This window comes from Equus caballus, chromosome 2, assembly GCF_041296265.1.
Source record: "Equus caballus isolate H_3958 breed thoroughbred chromosome 2, TB-T2T, whole genome shotgun sequence".
Taxonomy (NCBI): domain Eukaryota; kingdom Metazoa; phylum Chordata; class Mammalia; order Perissodactyla; family Equidae; genus Equus; species Equus caballus.
The window spans coordinates 13,348,404-13,364,323 of NC_091685.1; the positions used below are offsets into that span (position 1 = coordinate 13,348,404).

Sequence of the window (15,920 nt, forward strand, 5' to 3'; positions counted from 1 at the left end):
CCTGGTTCATAGACAGCCACCTTTTCTCTGTGACCTCACATGGCAGAAGGGACAAGGGATCTCATGAGAGATCTCATTCTCATTGAATCTTTAGCACCTGATACATACATGTGCTCATACAATTAACTTTCCCTCATTCTCCCAAAATAGTGATATTGTGATTTGGGGTTAAATCAATATTAAATGTTTACATTATTATGAGTATATAAATACAGTCATGCACCACATAATGACGTTTTGATCAATAATGGGCTGCATATATGACAGTGGTCCCAGAAGATTAGTACCATAGAGCCTAAGCGTGTAGTAGACTTTAACATCTAGATTTGTGTAAGTATACTCTATGATTGTACAACAACGAAATCACCTAATGATACATTTCTCAGCACATACCCCATTGTTAAGTGACACATGACTGCATTATTTGTAGCACAATCATGAAGAATACTAATATACATTTACATTCTTATACAACTTTTTTTCCCTTCAAGAATTAATCACTTTAATTACTTAATTACTTAATCCAATTAATTAATTTGTTTGTTGTTTGGCTTTTAGGGAGGTTGCACATTTTCCTGTCATTATCATTAATTTAACCCTCAAATTGTCCGCCAGAAATGTAAAGTCTTCATTCAATATGTTTGGTTACATCAAATAATCTATCAATTGTACTGTCTTCTTAGAGATATCCCTTCTGGAAACCTCTGTTTTCCTATCACTGATTTAGATTGTTTGCTCTCTAAACTTGCTGCACAGTAACCATGCAGATACTGCTCTTCACTGTCATTCTAGGACTTCCATTTTCTTTTTTCTTGTGTTGGACCCCCTGTTTTCTGAATCCAACTTCCTACTCTCTTTGAGATTTCTCTCTCACTTTGGTGGAGTACATCTTGCAGTAGCTTCCTAAGATAGGGTACATGGGAAATGAATTTTCCGCAGTCCAGGATAAATTTTACATTGCTGAATGTGTGTATTTCACCCTTACTTTTGATTGATACTTTGGTTGGGTGTAGAATTCTAGGAAAATTTTGTCCTTTTCCCTTAGAATTTTGAAGACATTTCTCCATTGTCCACTAGTTTCCGGTTGCTGTTGTGAAGTAACAAATGATTCTGGTTCAAGAGAATATCTTGTTTTTTCCCTGTGGAACCATATATTTTCTCTTTGTCCCCATTAATCTGAAATTTCACAATGATATCACTTGCTGTTGGTCTTTTAAATTTATAAAAAATCTGATTTACTTAATACTCAGTAGACCTTCTCAAATGGGAAATTTATGTCTTTTAGTTTGAGACATTTTCTTAAAAAATTTTTTTTCATTTCCTCATCCCTATTTTCTCTCTTTGTCTGGAACTGCTCTTGTTATTTGGATATTAGCTTCTAGGTTACTATTCAGCAGGCTTAGAGGACAAACAGTCTAGATCAGGGATAAGAAAATAGAAGATCCCAGAAGGGATATCTCTAAGAAGATAAAATTGATAGATTATTAAGTATGACTGAACATATTGAATGGAGATTGGTCGTCTAATTTTTTTTTTTTCTCTCTCCTTGTTTCCGTATCTTTTCTCTCTCTCTCTCTCTTTTTTTTTTTTTTTTTTGGTCTTTTATCTCTGGAAACTTTTCTCAACTTTGTCTTACTAATTTTTAACGTATTTTTTGTCATCATATTTTTAATTTCCAAGAGCCCTTTTTTGTTATTAGTGCATCCAGCACTTGTTTAATAGATGTAATATCTTCTCACTTTGAGGATATCAGTTACAGAGTTTTTAAAAATTTTGTCTGTTCTCTGCCTTGTTTGTATTTCCTCCAAGTTTTTTCGTTTGTTTGCTTGCTTTGTTATCTATCCTTTCTGTTAAGATTCTTTTCTAATATGTCTAGTGTTCCTTAGCTGGCCTCTCCTATTTAAGAGTAAGATACTTGAAAGTTAGAAGGAAGCTCTGTGTGTATGTGTGGCCTTGTCAACCAGTCAGCTTAACTGAGGATGATCCGGCTGGGCTTTTTCATTGAAGAACCCCAACTATCAGTATCTGCAGTGTCTTTCCCCCTTGGGCTCTAGTTCCCCAGAGATGAATCCTCCAATCTCTTATCTCTGGGTTATAAGCCTGTCACAGTCTTCTCAGAACCAAGTGGGGAAAGAGAGTTGGATTGGGGCTGGAAGGGGCGGAGGTGGTGTCCATTTATTCAGAAACCCCACCCTCAGTTGTGTGTAGTATTCCCAGTCCAGAGCCTCTCTGAATAACCCTTTCCAGTGAGTAAAACTCTGGTCTTCTTCCAGGAGAGTGAAGAAGCAGGCACTCAGCTACCTTGAATAGAGATGGAAACCTGGGAGCCTAAGACCTCTGACAAACTTGTAACTAATTCTCTTTTCAGCCCCACATTTAGTGGGGTTCTGCAGTATGAATCAGTCTGCCTCCGGGCTTTCCTAACTGCTGATGGAGGTTTCAACTTTGTTCTGCTAAATCAGTTATAACTCATCCACATGCTTTCCAGATTCCAAAATTTTGTGGCCATTCTCTTTCATCTTTCCCATTCTCTGTGTCTATGTGAGTTTATACCTGTTTTTATCCCTTTACTTTCACTTTAGTGAGGTTTCAGGAGATAGTGGTGATAAATGTATGTGTTTAGTTAGCCATCTTTACCCAGAATTAACTCATGTTTATTCTTCAAGGTCAAACTCAGATGTCATTTCCTTTCTATAACTTTTCCTGACCCCATGTGTAGAATTAATTGCTCAATGATATATATTCTCATAGGACTTTATATATGTCTATAATAGCATTTGCCATGCTTTGTTATAATTATTATTTGGGTAACTTAATTATAATCCCCTTGAAAGCCATCATTATATACTACTATTATATTACATAGTATAGTTTCTTTTTCATGGTAGATTTTTTAAATTGAATTGAGCCAAAAGAAATGAATTTTCATCGTCTTCAGTTAGTATCTAAAATTGAGGCTAAAATGACCTTTTAAAACATTCTTGTTTGACTTTTTGTATATGTGTGTATATGTGTATGAGGAAGATTGACCCTGAGCTAACATCTGTTGCCAATCCTCCTCTTTTTGCTTGAGGAAGATTGTTGCGGGACTAACATCTGTACCAATCTGCCTCTATTTTATGTGGGACACCACCACAGCATGACTTGATGAGCGGTGCTAGGTCCACACCCAGGATCCAAACCTGTGAACCCCATGCCACTGAAGCAGAGTGCACAAACTTAACCACTATGCCACCAGGCCAGCCTCCCATTTGACTTTGAGGGACCTTGAAATAGTGTCTGAATTTACCTCCATCCATAGATGTAGCTCCATCCCAAAGGATGTTTAACTTCAGACACTCTGCAGCCAGGCTTATTGCTAATTTGAGACTGTGAATATGTCTGGCACAGCCACATAGCCAACCTTGAAAAGAAGAAGCAGATTTTCTTGAAAAGAAGGGTGATGTGGTCAAAGAAACAGTACTCATTTATTATATGGACTATCTGATACTCTGCTAGAGTGACAGAGAAGATCCAAGAATGTGATAGTTTTAAGCATCACAGTTGATCAACAGTATCAAAATCCAAATCCAAATAAACCTTTTCCCTGGAAAAAGGAAATACTAAAATTCTGCTCTGTGCCAACTAATATACTAGGCCTTTTACAAACGTTATTTAATTCTCACAGTATCCCTACAAAGTACTTGTTTTTATGATCTCAGTTTTATAGTTGAGAGATTTGAAGCTCAGAAAGTCTAAGATCAACTAACCAAAAATTCAAACCTTTCTAAGCGCCTCCCTTCTGACCCTGATCCTTGCATGAAATGCCCTCCCTCTGTGCTGCTACTGTACCCTGAACATATCTTAACACTTATATTCAAATGACGTGTTTATCTGTCTCCCTCACTAGACTGTTCCTCAAGGATAGAAACAGTGTCTTATTCTCCAGTACAGGACCTTGAACATAGAAAGCTCTCAGTGAATGTTGTTGGGCTGCAGATTTGAGCTCAGAATTCAAGCCCAAATCTGTCTTGTTCATCATTGGAGGTACACATCCAGGTATCAAGATGGTCCCTCTGCTTTAAGGAAGCCTTGAGAAGGAAAGATAAACCAGTTCTGAAAACTTTAGCAGATCTGGTTTTTTATATTGAGAAAAGCTGATGTTTTGGAAACTTTTCCTGCCAACTAAAAATGGAAGAAAAGAGTAAACTGAAAAATTGAGACTAATGCATACATCAAGAAGGGACGTCAAGAATATGGGTTGCTTTATTTTCCAGGGGCCTTATGGGTGTGCATCATTTTAAATCCACATTGCAAACTGGAGGAAAAATCCTGTTGGCTGCAGAAACTGCAGAAGTGGAGTGACCTGGATGTCTGTCCCCTGGAGGATGGGAACTATGGGCATGAGCTGCCCAACATCACCAACGCGCTTCCCCAGAATGCCAATCACAACCCAGGTGAGCCAGATATCCTTTTAGAGTCTCTGTGCCTGGAACTCCAAAAGGTCAGAGGATAAAGCCCTGGAACAAAGGTGGCTGGACAACGTTTTAGCTGTCAGAATTGTCATCCTAAATAATAAAAGCCTGTCCTTTTGTTTGTCTTGAAATGCCAGACCTTAAATAAGGGTAAGTGCTTATCTTCGACATTGAGGATGCTGTCCTTTCCCCCATCTAGAGTGTCCTTACAGTGCCTAGCGTAAATTCCTAGAGCCCTCTGCATGAATTCTCTTTGCCTTTCATGTTCTTCATGACTAATGGATCTTGGCCTCAGTTGGGGTAGGTTTTAACTCAGAAGACCTACGTTTTTGCAGAAGGCCTGCAAAAAACAGCTTTAAAAAATGTCCTGACAATTTCCTTTCTTACTTTTTTCTGTTTTCCTCACATTTTTATAGAACACATAGCTAGGAGGGGTCATGCTCCCAAGTTATTGCTAGGACTCTTGCCTCATTTTAAGAAAAATCCAGTACAGTGATACTGAACCCTCTGCCTTTTGAGCCCACTGGCCCACAGATTTCACTGAGCATCAGCATTTACAAAACTTTTAGTTCATCTGACTCAAGCTATTTGCTGTTGGTAACTGATTGCTCTTTAGCCATTGGGAACCTTTATTAGTAGGAGATTTTATCAGACATTGATTTTATGTGTATTCCCTTTTATTTTAAGTGATAAACCTACTGATATTTTTAATCTCAAGAAGGCAATCACTTAAATTATTGTTCTTGCTTGGTCTTCATCTGCTAAACCATAATTGATTATCAGTGTATTTAAGGTAACAAGAGGTGAAAAGGCTATAGTTTTGCCACTTCTTTAAGCTTCCCTTTATTGCACTCATCTAACCTCCACAACACAAGAAGCCATCCTTTTAGTACTGATTTTGGATTGGCATAGAGGGAGTCAAGTGCATGTAAACACATGCCACTAGTCTGGCAGTTTCTTCCTTGTCATAAGATATTGGTTACTCATTGTTACTCGTTCTCATTTGTGGATGTTGCCTCCTCTGCAGTCTTCTCAAGTTGTGGCTGGTTTATCTCTCACATCTCTTTACCTGTGGGCCTGATGGGGCAGTAGGCATCCTGCTTATTCTTCATTGTCATTTCTACATCATTGTCCACCCCTCCTTCCTAAAATACCCCCCTAGCTTTTAAGTTTATGCTGTCAAAATGTACTCTCTGCTACCCTCCTGGTTTTGGTCATTTGTTGACCTCTGGCTCAGTCTCCCTCATTCCTTGAAGATTTTTGACTGTTGGCCCACTAACACTACTCTCTGTCACTATTCTGTCATAATTCTTGATGAAGTCAGTAGCCACATAGATGATCCTTCCAATATTCTAGCCTCTCAGTTCTTTGACCTCCTCTCTTTTAATTGTCTCGTCTTCCACCATAACTAGCTATGCAATCCCAAGATCATACCCTAAACCTTGTCATTACCAATAACTACACCTTCTTCACAATCTCAATTTCAAGCGGCTCTAATTACCTTCACCAGTCTTAAACTAGCTTATTTTCTCCAGTATCCCAATTCCAGTAATTCTTCGACCCACTAGAAATTTTGATCCTTCCGCTTTTTCATTCTCATTTTCCTCCTTATCCAGGTTAGATTCTTCGTGAGTCATTATGATCACTCCCTTGCATACACACTCAATCCCATCTTTCTCTTTGTTACACTCATAGAATAAAACCCTAACCTTCAGAGTCCAGTCTAACTCTCTAAGTACTCAGTGCTCACACTTGCACAGCTAAACATGGTGGAAAGAAACACAACCATGATAACTGGTCTTATTTTAAGTTTATGACCACTGATCTCAAGTGGGTCTGTAGTACTGTCCAGACATCCACTACATTTCCCTAGTCTATGCCTTCTTTCACTTTTCTAAATTACTATTTCATACCATCTTTTCCTACAACTTTCTGTACTTTCTCTCCTTCCTCACTTTCAGTTGATAGCTTTGCTTCCTTTTCACTGAGAATATAGAAGCAATCAGAACGTCTCCTTCTGTTTGTGCCCATCTACTCTGCCTCTTCTCCTGTTTTAGTTTGTGCTTCTATCTAAGTCCAAACCCTCTACTTATTCTTGAGATCCTCTTCCTTCTCTTTTATCCAGGACATCACTCCAGGACTTATCTCCTCTCTCTCTTGCATTACAGATTTTTGTGGATTATTCCTATGAGTATGCAAGCACATTGTTTTATCTCTCATCCTAGAACAAAACAATACAAAACAAAAAACACTCTTGTTGACCCTGCATGCTTCTCTAGCTACCACCCTATTTCGCTGAGGTATTAGAAATAAGTGGAATTAAGAAAAATAATTTAAAAGAATAGTATATGTTTACCATCTCTACTTCTGCTCTTATTCTCCCTTGAACTCACTCCAGTAAGGCTTTCATCCCTCCACTATGGAAATAGCTCTTGGATTGGTCACTAATGCTCACCATTGCTAAATCTGATGGTTGATTATCAGTCATAATCTTACTTAACCTATCAGCAGTATTTGTGACAATTGATCACTCTCTCCTTGAAACACCTTTTTCATCTTATTTCTAAAACGCTACTCTTGTTTCTCCTCTTACTTCATTGGCTTCCCCTTCTCAGTCTCCTTTACTGTCTCCTCCCTACTTCCCAACCTAATATACTCAAGTGCCCAGAGTTCAGTCATCAAACCACTTCTTTTTCTAGACTTACTCCCTTGGTGATTGCACTGTTTTAATAATTATCTATATATTAACAAATTTATATCTCTTACCTAGACTTTTCCTCTCAACTCCAGACTTGTGTGTTCAACTGTCTTTTCAAAATCTCCACTTAGATATTAATAGTCATCTCAGTAGGGGTTCTTACCCCTCAAGCCCCACCCAAGCCTGCTACTCCTGTAGTCTTTCCTATCTCCATATATCGTGAGTCTGTCTTAAAAACCTTGGAGTCATTCTTGATTCTTCTCTTTCTCTCTCACCCCAGACCTAATCTGTGAGCAAATTCTATTGCCGTTACCTTCAGAATATATGCAGAATCCATTTACTCCCATCCCACCGCCACTGCTTATTACTCTGGCTAGGTTACCATCGTCTTTCACAAATTATTGCAGTGGCCCCCTAACTGCTCCTCCTGCTTCTGCCCTTCCACCTTGTAGTCTGCTCTCAGTACTGCTGCCAGTTACACTTTTAAAATGCAAGTCACATCATACACCTTCTGCAGCTCAAAAGCCTCCAGTGGCTTCTCATCTTTCATTCCTAACCTACAAAGCTCCCCATGCTCTGGCTTCTTAGTGTCTCTCTGATGCATCTCCTATGATTTTCCTGCTTGCTAATTCCATTCTAAGTACACTGACCTCCTCACTGCCCTCAAACACTCAAATGTGTTCCCACCTCAGGATCTTAGCACTTGCTATTCCTTCTGCCTAGAATTGTCTTCCCTTAGTTATGTCTAAGGCTTACTCTTCAGTTCCTTCAGGTCTCGGTTCAGTTGTTACATTATTAGAGACCATTCTATATAAAACAGTAACCCCCACCCAACACCAGTTTGCCTTTCTCCCTAACTCTGCTGTAGGCTTTTCCATAGCACTCATAACCATCTGATATATCTGTTACAATATATTTTTATTCAACTATCTCTCCCTATTTGAATGTAAAGGTCCGTGAAGGCAGGGACTTTGTATATCCTCAGCACCTAGAACCGTACCTGCCATGTAGTAGGCACTCATTATTTGCTGACTTAATGAATTGCAAAACATAATGGGAGCCTAATCCCCACTGTGGGCTGAGCAGACCCATGGGGGAGTCTCAGTTCAGCAGGAGAGGGGCTTAGACTGCAGCCGGTAGAAAGGTTATTGTGCTTCTACTGAAAGACAACTTGAAGGAGAAGCAATTTCAGTAAATATTGTCAGTGCTCTTCTAATTTAATCCTCTGAGCCCATATTCTGTGGAATATATCAAATTTTGAAGAGACGACCAGATTCCAAGGACTTTTGCTTAGAGGATGAATGTGTTCATTTCTTTCATGTTCAGTCTGAATCCTCTGACTTTTCCTCCCAGTGTTTTTGCACAGGCTCAGTACATGCACACCTCATTTGGGCATCTCTGGAGACACCTGTATAGTACTTCAGTCTTGATCCCCAGATAGTTTCAGCTGCCCTTAATCTGGCATAGAGACAGTTAAATGATCCTTCATGTTTTGTCTTAATTTCCTTAAGTGTCATTTCCATGAATTTATTACAGTGTATCTTCCATTTGGTCTTCCTATACACCACCCTTAAGAATTCAGCCTACTTATTCTGCTGTTTTGGTTTCCCTGCAGCTGTTTTCCTGAAGAGAGATGACATGGTAAGAATCTAGAGAGAAAACAAGTTAGTCTTTTGTCAGTATCAGTTTTTCTTATTGGAGAACAAGGCTGTAAGCCTGCAGATATCAGTGTGATACAGGTACCAGAATACATAGGGCTTCAGTTCTCTTTCATCCTTTAATATCAATTTCATGGAAGTCCTTAGTTGTATAAGAGTCATGCTATAAAGAGACAGGTTATGGATTGGCCAGGGAAATTACCTGGCTGCTTCTCTCTTCCTCTGACTTCTATAGAAGCAGTTTGTATCCTCATAATTGAGCAGCTGAACACCGCTGTCCCTCCTCTCTTTCATGTGGCTCTAGGTTCTGGGAGAAACTGGTCTTCTGTAGAAGTAGAAAGGCACCCATAGATCTATGTAGAAAGGTTCTTCCCATAGAGGGCACAGACACACTAAGAGCTATCCAATAAAGAGACAACACAGCAAACACCTAGATAGACGGCAGAGTGCCTGCTCTCAATAACTGTTACCGAACGTAAAGTGAGTTCACTCACCCATTGCGCAGCAAGCCAATTTCTGACACCAGGTGTGGTGGAAGAAAGTAGGAATTTTATTTTTGCACAGCGCTGAGCAAGGAGAGAGGGCAGCTAATGCTCAAATCCCAAACTCCCCGAAAAGCTAAAAGGAAGGGTTTTTATTTGGGGTTTTAGGTAGGGGAAGGGGAACATATGGCCTTGCTGGTTGGAGCTTTCCCACCAGCCTGTCTTTGGCCTTGAGACACTGGCAGAGAGGAGGGAGCCCGTGACCTTGCTGGTCAGCAGCTTTCCCACCAGCCCATATCTCTTTGCGGGAGGAGATAGTCCAGGTGCTTGTCCTTGATGGTGTCTGTCTCCATGGAGGATAGTGGATTCTGGAGCCAGGAAGCCAGAGAGTAAGCAGGGAATGAGTGTTTTGGTTTTAAGCCCATATATGCTGGGTTTAATGTGGGGAAACTGATATCAGGGTCGGTATCATAACCATATACTGTTCTTCTGCCCATCCTCTCACCCTAAAGACTCAGAAGTTAGAGCTTCAGATAACCCATTATTGAACTGCTGCATTTCTTTCTTTCCCCAGACTCCTTATCCAGACCAAGACGAACAGTCTTCACTAGAGCCATCGAGGGCCGTGAATTGCATTGGCAGGACAGCCACTTACAGCGAATAATTAGCAGCGATATATATATAGCTCCTGCCTGCCAGCGAGAAAGCGAGAGACTGCTCTTTAATTCCCAAGGCCAGCCACTATGGCTTGGTAAGTGTACCTGTCTCCTACTCTAAGAATTTCAGAGCCCAATCTCACCACATGCCAGGTCTAAATGAGCCATCTGCATAGGTACCAGCAACACAACTACAGTTTGGGCAGTCTTCATACAGATCTTTTAGGGCCTTGACTGGGCCTCAGGGTATTTATGGGAAGGCTGAGTCATTTGTGTATATACTCAACTGAGGTACAATAACCTCAAATAGAGGAATTTGTGTTCTGTTTCTAAGTTTTGGGAGGGGAAAGGAGTTAATAAATCTCAAAGAGTACTAACAAAACTATTCGGTATCAGTTCATAGGTTCTCTTAGTCAACAGTCACTGAGCAGTATTATAATCTATCCTGAAATTATGTTTTGCTAAAAATGCACTAAGTTTGAAATTTAAATTACCTGTAGCTAGGGCCCTATCTTTGTCACCAAACTAACTTCCTTTCCTGCTTCCCACTTTCACTTCCTTCCTTCATCATAACAGAATAGAGCTATTCCACTGTGAGTTTAAACCTTCCTCTGGCCTTCTGTCAATCTATTCATGACTTTATCACAGGATGCCCATTTCAAAATAGACACTTTTCTAAAATATTCATTTTCTGAGTCTTACAACAAGGACATACATTTTTATTATCTTCTCCCAATTCTCTACCTTCATTCCTCACTCCATGTCTTGTCTTGTCTTTCACAAGATCTTGCTGAATCTGGATATGTTCCTGTCTCTCTCTTGAAAGCCGTTGCCAAACTCCCTGTTGCTACCTAAAGTTCCCTTTGATCATCTTTCCTCTTCTCTGATCCAATACTTCTTAAAACATCAATCTAACAAGCATGTGAAAAGTATATACCTCAGTAATAAAGATGCAAATCAAAACAACACTGAGTGACCATTTTTTGATTGTCAAATGGTCAGGGATTTTAAAAATAAAGATAATTAGTTTTTGGTGTGAGAGAGGTTGCATGGAAATAGGTAATCTCATATACTTCTGGTAGGAATGCAAATGCTTACAGCCTTTCTGAAGGGTATTTCAACACTACTTATCAAAAGCCTTTAAAATATATTCATATCTTTTGATCCAGGAATTCTACATCTAGGAATTTATCCTGAGCTATAATTAAGAATATGCATAAAGCTAGATGGTTTATTAGAGCATGGATATAAATAATGGATAGATGAGAAAAATTGGAAACAATCTAAATATCCAACAATAGGGGATTGGGTGACTCAATGGATAGTACATATTTTCAGTGGAATGTTATGTTCATTTTTAATGTTATAGAAGTATATTTAATAACATGGAAAAATATTTACAATGTGTTATTAAGTGGGAAAAAAACAGTTATAAAGCAATAATTATAATATCTCATTTTTATTAAAATTGAATATAAAAGTCTTGATATATATACATGAAACTGGAAATATAGTTACCTCTGATTTTTATTTTATGTTTTGCTCATCTGTATTTCAAATTTTCTGCAATTACTTCTATAAGTTTTAATGTTATCTTTACAAGAAATCACAAAATAAACCATAAATCTCATTATATTATTTGCCCATTTTAAGCCGTTAGTAGTCCTGCATTATCCCTAAAGTAAATCTGAACTGCTTAAGATGGCATTCAAAGCTCTTTACATTCCAGGGGCCAGCCCCGAGGCCTGGTGGTTAAGTTCAGCAGTCTGCTTTGGCGGCCCAGGTTCAGTTCCCAGGCACAGACCTACATCACTCATCGGCAGTCATTATGTGGCAGCAACCCTCATACAAAATAGAGGAAGATTGGCACAGATGTTAGCTCAGGGTGAATCTTCCTCAGCAAAAAGAAAGAAGAAGAAGAAAAAGAAAGAAAGAAAAGCTCTTTACATTCAAGACTTTACCTTTCCAGGCTATCTCTAACCACATAACCTAACTGTACACAGAACTATTTGCCTTACTCCTAGATACTATATAGAATATTTTTAATGCTTTTACTTGTATGCCTTTGCTTATATGTTCCCTTGGCCAGGAATGCCTTTCCCTGTTTGTCTACCTATTTAAAATCTTGCTTGTCCTATAAAACACAGCTGAGATATTACTTTCTCTCTGTATATATATTTCTATCATGTCATTTCTTTTTAACTGTTTTATAATGATCTGTTTATGTATCCTTTGTGATCTTTGAGGGAAGTGACCATTTCTTATTCATCTTTGTCCAGCATACTACGTGGTATATAATAGGTTCTTAAATGTAGGATTAATAAATGAATGAAGCCTTTCCCTGTAGGCAGTTAATTGCTACCTCCACTGGGTTCCCATAGTACATGTTCACAAAGAGGTACAACATTTTATGGTTCTAGTTATGTGTCCCTTTCTGCACCATGCCACTACACTGAGGCTGCAAGGTAGCTCCTTAAAGGTACGTCCTGTGACTTAGTCAGCTTTATATCCTTAAAAGATAAAACACCGTTCCTGTACACAGTAGATGTCAGGTTGAATTTGAGGAAGTGTGCTTAACACAAACTCCATTTGTCAAGCATATATTTTCCTGATTTGAAAATGTAACTCAACCAAAATATTTTCCTCTCATCTGGTAGAGCATGTGCCTACAGCCTGTGCTCGGGTTGATGCCTTGCGTTCCCATGGTTATCCAAAAGAGGCCCTCAGACTCACAGTGGCCATTATCAATACTCTGAGGTTGCAGCAGCAACGGCAGCTGGAAATCTACAAGCATCAGAAGAAAGGTATAGTGATCAGGAACCATCTTAACTCCTTACGCAGAGACTGATAAGGATCCTTAGGGAGTATAAGGCCTAGTACTTAATTTTCATTAAGTTTCATGATGTGGCAGGGGCTAGGAGATTTCAGGTCATTCCACCTGCTGTGTGGAATGCTTCACTTTACCTCTTTGAATCTCACTTTTCTTATCTATAAAATGGGAATAATAAAGCCAGCCTGCCTCCCTCACAGGGCATTTGGAAGGCCTACCAAGATCTGGTATGAGAAGACCCTTTTTAAACTGTAAAGCTGTATTTACATATATATGCTGCCGTCAGGTAGCCTAAGTGCATACCACATGACCTTACAGCTGACTGATGAGCTTCTGATTGGTCTTATCAACCCAAGGCAACACAATGAGGGAAGTTTTACCTTGAGTCTCAGGGTCAAAGCCTAAAACAGACTGATAAGGAAACTAGACAGGGACAAGAACAGTGTATCTCTATCATTCTCTAAAACTTTGATCTGCTTGTTTCCAGAACTATTGCAAAGAGGAACTACAACCATTACAAACCTGGAAGGCTGGGTGGGCCACCCCCTGGATCCCATTGGCTGCCTATTTCTCACTTTGACTGAGGCCTGCCGCCTAAATGATGATGGCTATCTGGAAGTGTCAGGTATAGGGGTCAGCCTGAGGCAAGCCAGAACTGCCCTTGGTAGCCCTCTCCCCACTACCAGACTCTGTTCTACCCTCCTGGAGCCTTCTTTCTCTTATCCAAACTGGACCTCCCCTGAGAAGTTTCCTTGAGCGTCCTTTCTTTCCCACCTTCCTTTCCCACCCTGTAGACTGGCCCGGTCCTACTCTCCTATTTTACCTTGCCAGCCTTCCTTTGCTCCTCCCACTTCTCTACCATGAATGTCTAAAGAGTGTGATTCAAAGGGAATAAGAAAGGCTAGAGGGATTTCTGGAGTCAGAAGCCAAGTCCTCAGAGCAGTCTGGAAGTAGGAAAGAACTTCCATCAAGTAGGTGTGTATCCCTTGCTGTTGTGTAATACTCTCATGTTTCCTCTGAACTTTATCCCTCGTGGTGGTTTTGTACCTATTTTACAAATAAGAAATAGAAGGGAAGTAATTTAATAGAGTCTCAAAGTAGCAAGGACTTCAGACAGAATTTTCTCTCCTTTATGCCATCACTGTATTGTATACATACATCTGTTATAGTATTTAGCACAGTGCATTACAATTTGTTTACAAGTGAGTATCTCTTACTAGACTGTCAGCTCCTTGAAAGCAGAAATTATGACTTACTTATCCTTGTGACCCCAGCACTTAGTGCAGTACCTCCCAAGACTCTTTTAAACCTGCACTCTCTTCCTGAAATTTTTAACACAAAGGTGGAGCATATAAAATAATAACATAGAAATTGCAGGTGTTACAAAAGTAATAGTTGAACTAGATGGATTTGGATTTCTCTGGGTAGAGATCCAAGGGGTGGCCCCAATCCAAGCTAGAGCTGCCCTATTTTCCCTCTGACCCCCTGCAAAGGCAGTCATCATCTTTGGTCTGTTTCATCTGCACAGTGACACATATAGAAAACCTGCGGTTGCACTTAGGATTTATTCACCAATGACATACACTTAGCTCCTTCCATATACCAGGCCCTAGAGATACTTAGGGCAGTAAGATAAAGTCTCTTCCCTTCAGAGTGCTCACCCACTAGTGAAAGAGATAAAAACAGATAATTATGGTATTATATAATATGCTAGCAAAAGATTAGTATAAGATTGTGTATTTTCCCAACTGGCCTATCCAGTTCTTATATTAGGAAGGAGCTAGGAATCTTTGTGGCTCTGTGTAACTTTTTTTCAGTACATTTTCCTTACTGCTCTGGGGTTCTGACTCAGCTTCAGAACCTGTGGTAACTATTGACCAAGCTGTATCCTAAAGTGGGAGGGAGAGAGGAGCATAAGAATCTACAGGGCCTGACCTAAGGAATCTGGTACCTTATTGCCCTCAGATATGAATGAAAGCAGACCTCCTGTGTACCAGCATGTGCCCGTGGCTGCAGGCTGCCCAAACAGCAGTGAGTCCTATCTGTCATTGGCCCTGGAAGTTGCTCTGATGGGGATGGGTCAACAGAGGGTGATGCCTGAAGGCCTCTACGCACAAGACAAGGTGTGCCGTAATGAGGAGCAACTCCTGAGTCGACTCCAGGAGCTGCAGCTGGATGATGAGCTAGTGCAAACACTGCAGAAACAGTGCATCTTACTACTGGAAGGTAAGTAGAGAAGGGACTGTTGTTACAGTGTCTTTGGCCTATGACCCCAGGTTCCCCTCTCTAACAGAGCACAGGTACAGCAACATTTTTGACATTAAACTAGTGAATGTTCCCATGACTGGCAAACATGTGTGGAATCCTAGGAGTCAAGTCTAGGTTGGCAAACAGCAGCATACAGATAAGTAACTGGCTGGCCTATCTTGTTCCTGCAGGAGGCCCCTTCAGCGGTCTGGGAGAAGTCATCCACCGAGAGAGTGTTCCCATGCATACCTTTGCCAAGTATTTGTTCTCAGCTCTACTGCCTCATGATCCAGACCTGTCCTATAAATTAGCCTTACGTGCCATAAGGTAGGTAGCCCTTTCCCAGCCTGATTGCCTCCACCAAAGCAAAAGTCTCTGATGCTCTTTTTCTTTTTTTATCTCACTTTCTTCTCTTTCCCTCTTTGTCTATTCTGTTGGGCCTGCCACCAAGCCTGCCTTAAAACAGCTCAGACATTTTCATAGGATCTAGGATTCCTATCTGGGATGCCTTGCTGGTGACCCACTTGGCTCCTTGGCTGTATTCTTGGCAGGTTGCCTGAGGAAGCCCTTGAGGAGTTTTTAATAGATATGGAGCACCCGAAACCTGAGTCTCCCTGTTCTGGGGCCAGTTTTGTAGGCTGAGAAGGGGTTTGAGCCCTTCCATACCCAAATGAGTCATGGTTCCCAGGCACAGGTCACCAGATACATCTGGGGAAGTAGAAATAAGTCTTTGTATACTAAGACCTGAGAACAATGAGCTTGGGGCATCTTGTTTCCAAACTAGAAAAGGATCCTTGGTTCAGGCAGGTGGACCTCTAGGATGTATCAGCCCATACAGAAGAAGAATTTTAGTTAGACCATAAGTCTGAGAGCACTCCTCAGCTCAACCAGAAAA

At 40.3% G+C, this 15,920-nt stretch overlaps 1 protein-coding gene across 2 annotated transcripts in view; it reads left to right on the plus strand.

The window, feature by feature from the left end:
• ZSWIM5 (zinc finger SWIM-type containing 5) overlaps nucleotides 1-15,920 on the plus strand; it is a 231,536-nt gene that overhangs the window by 190,425 nt on the left and 25,191 nt on the right. For both annotated transcript variants that reach the window (XM_023631131.2, XM_070260069.1), the window contains 6 exons: nucleotides 4,257-4,436; nucleotides 9,867-10,043; nucleotides 12,606-12,752; nucleotides 13,266-13,403; nucleotides 14,744-15,004; nucleotides 15,217-15,352. In XM_023631131.2, coding sequence (XP_023486899.1) covers nucleotides 4,257-4,436; nucleotides 9,867-10,043; nucleotides 12,606-12,752; nucleotides 13,266-13,403; nucleotides 14,744-15,004; nucleotides 15,217-15,352 — 1,039 coding nt within the window. The remainder of the gene's footprint in view (nucleotides 1-4,256; nucleotides 4,437-9,866; nucleotides 10,044-12,605; nucleotides 12,753-13,265; nucleotides 13,404-14,743; nucleotides 15,005-15,216; nucleotides 15,353-15,920) is intronic.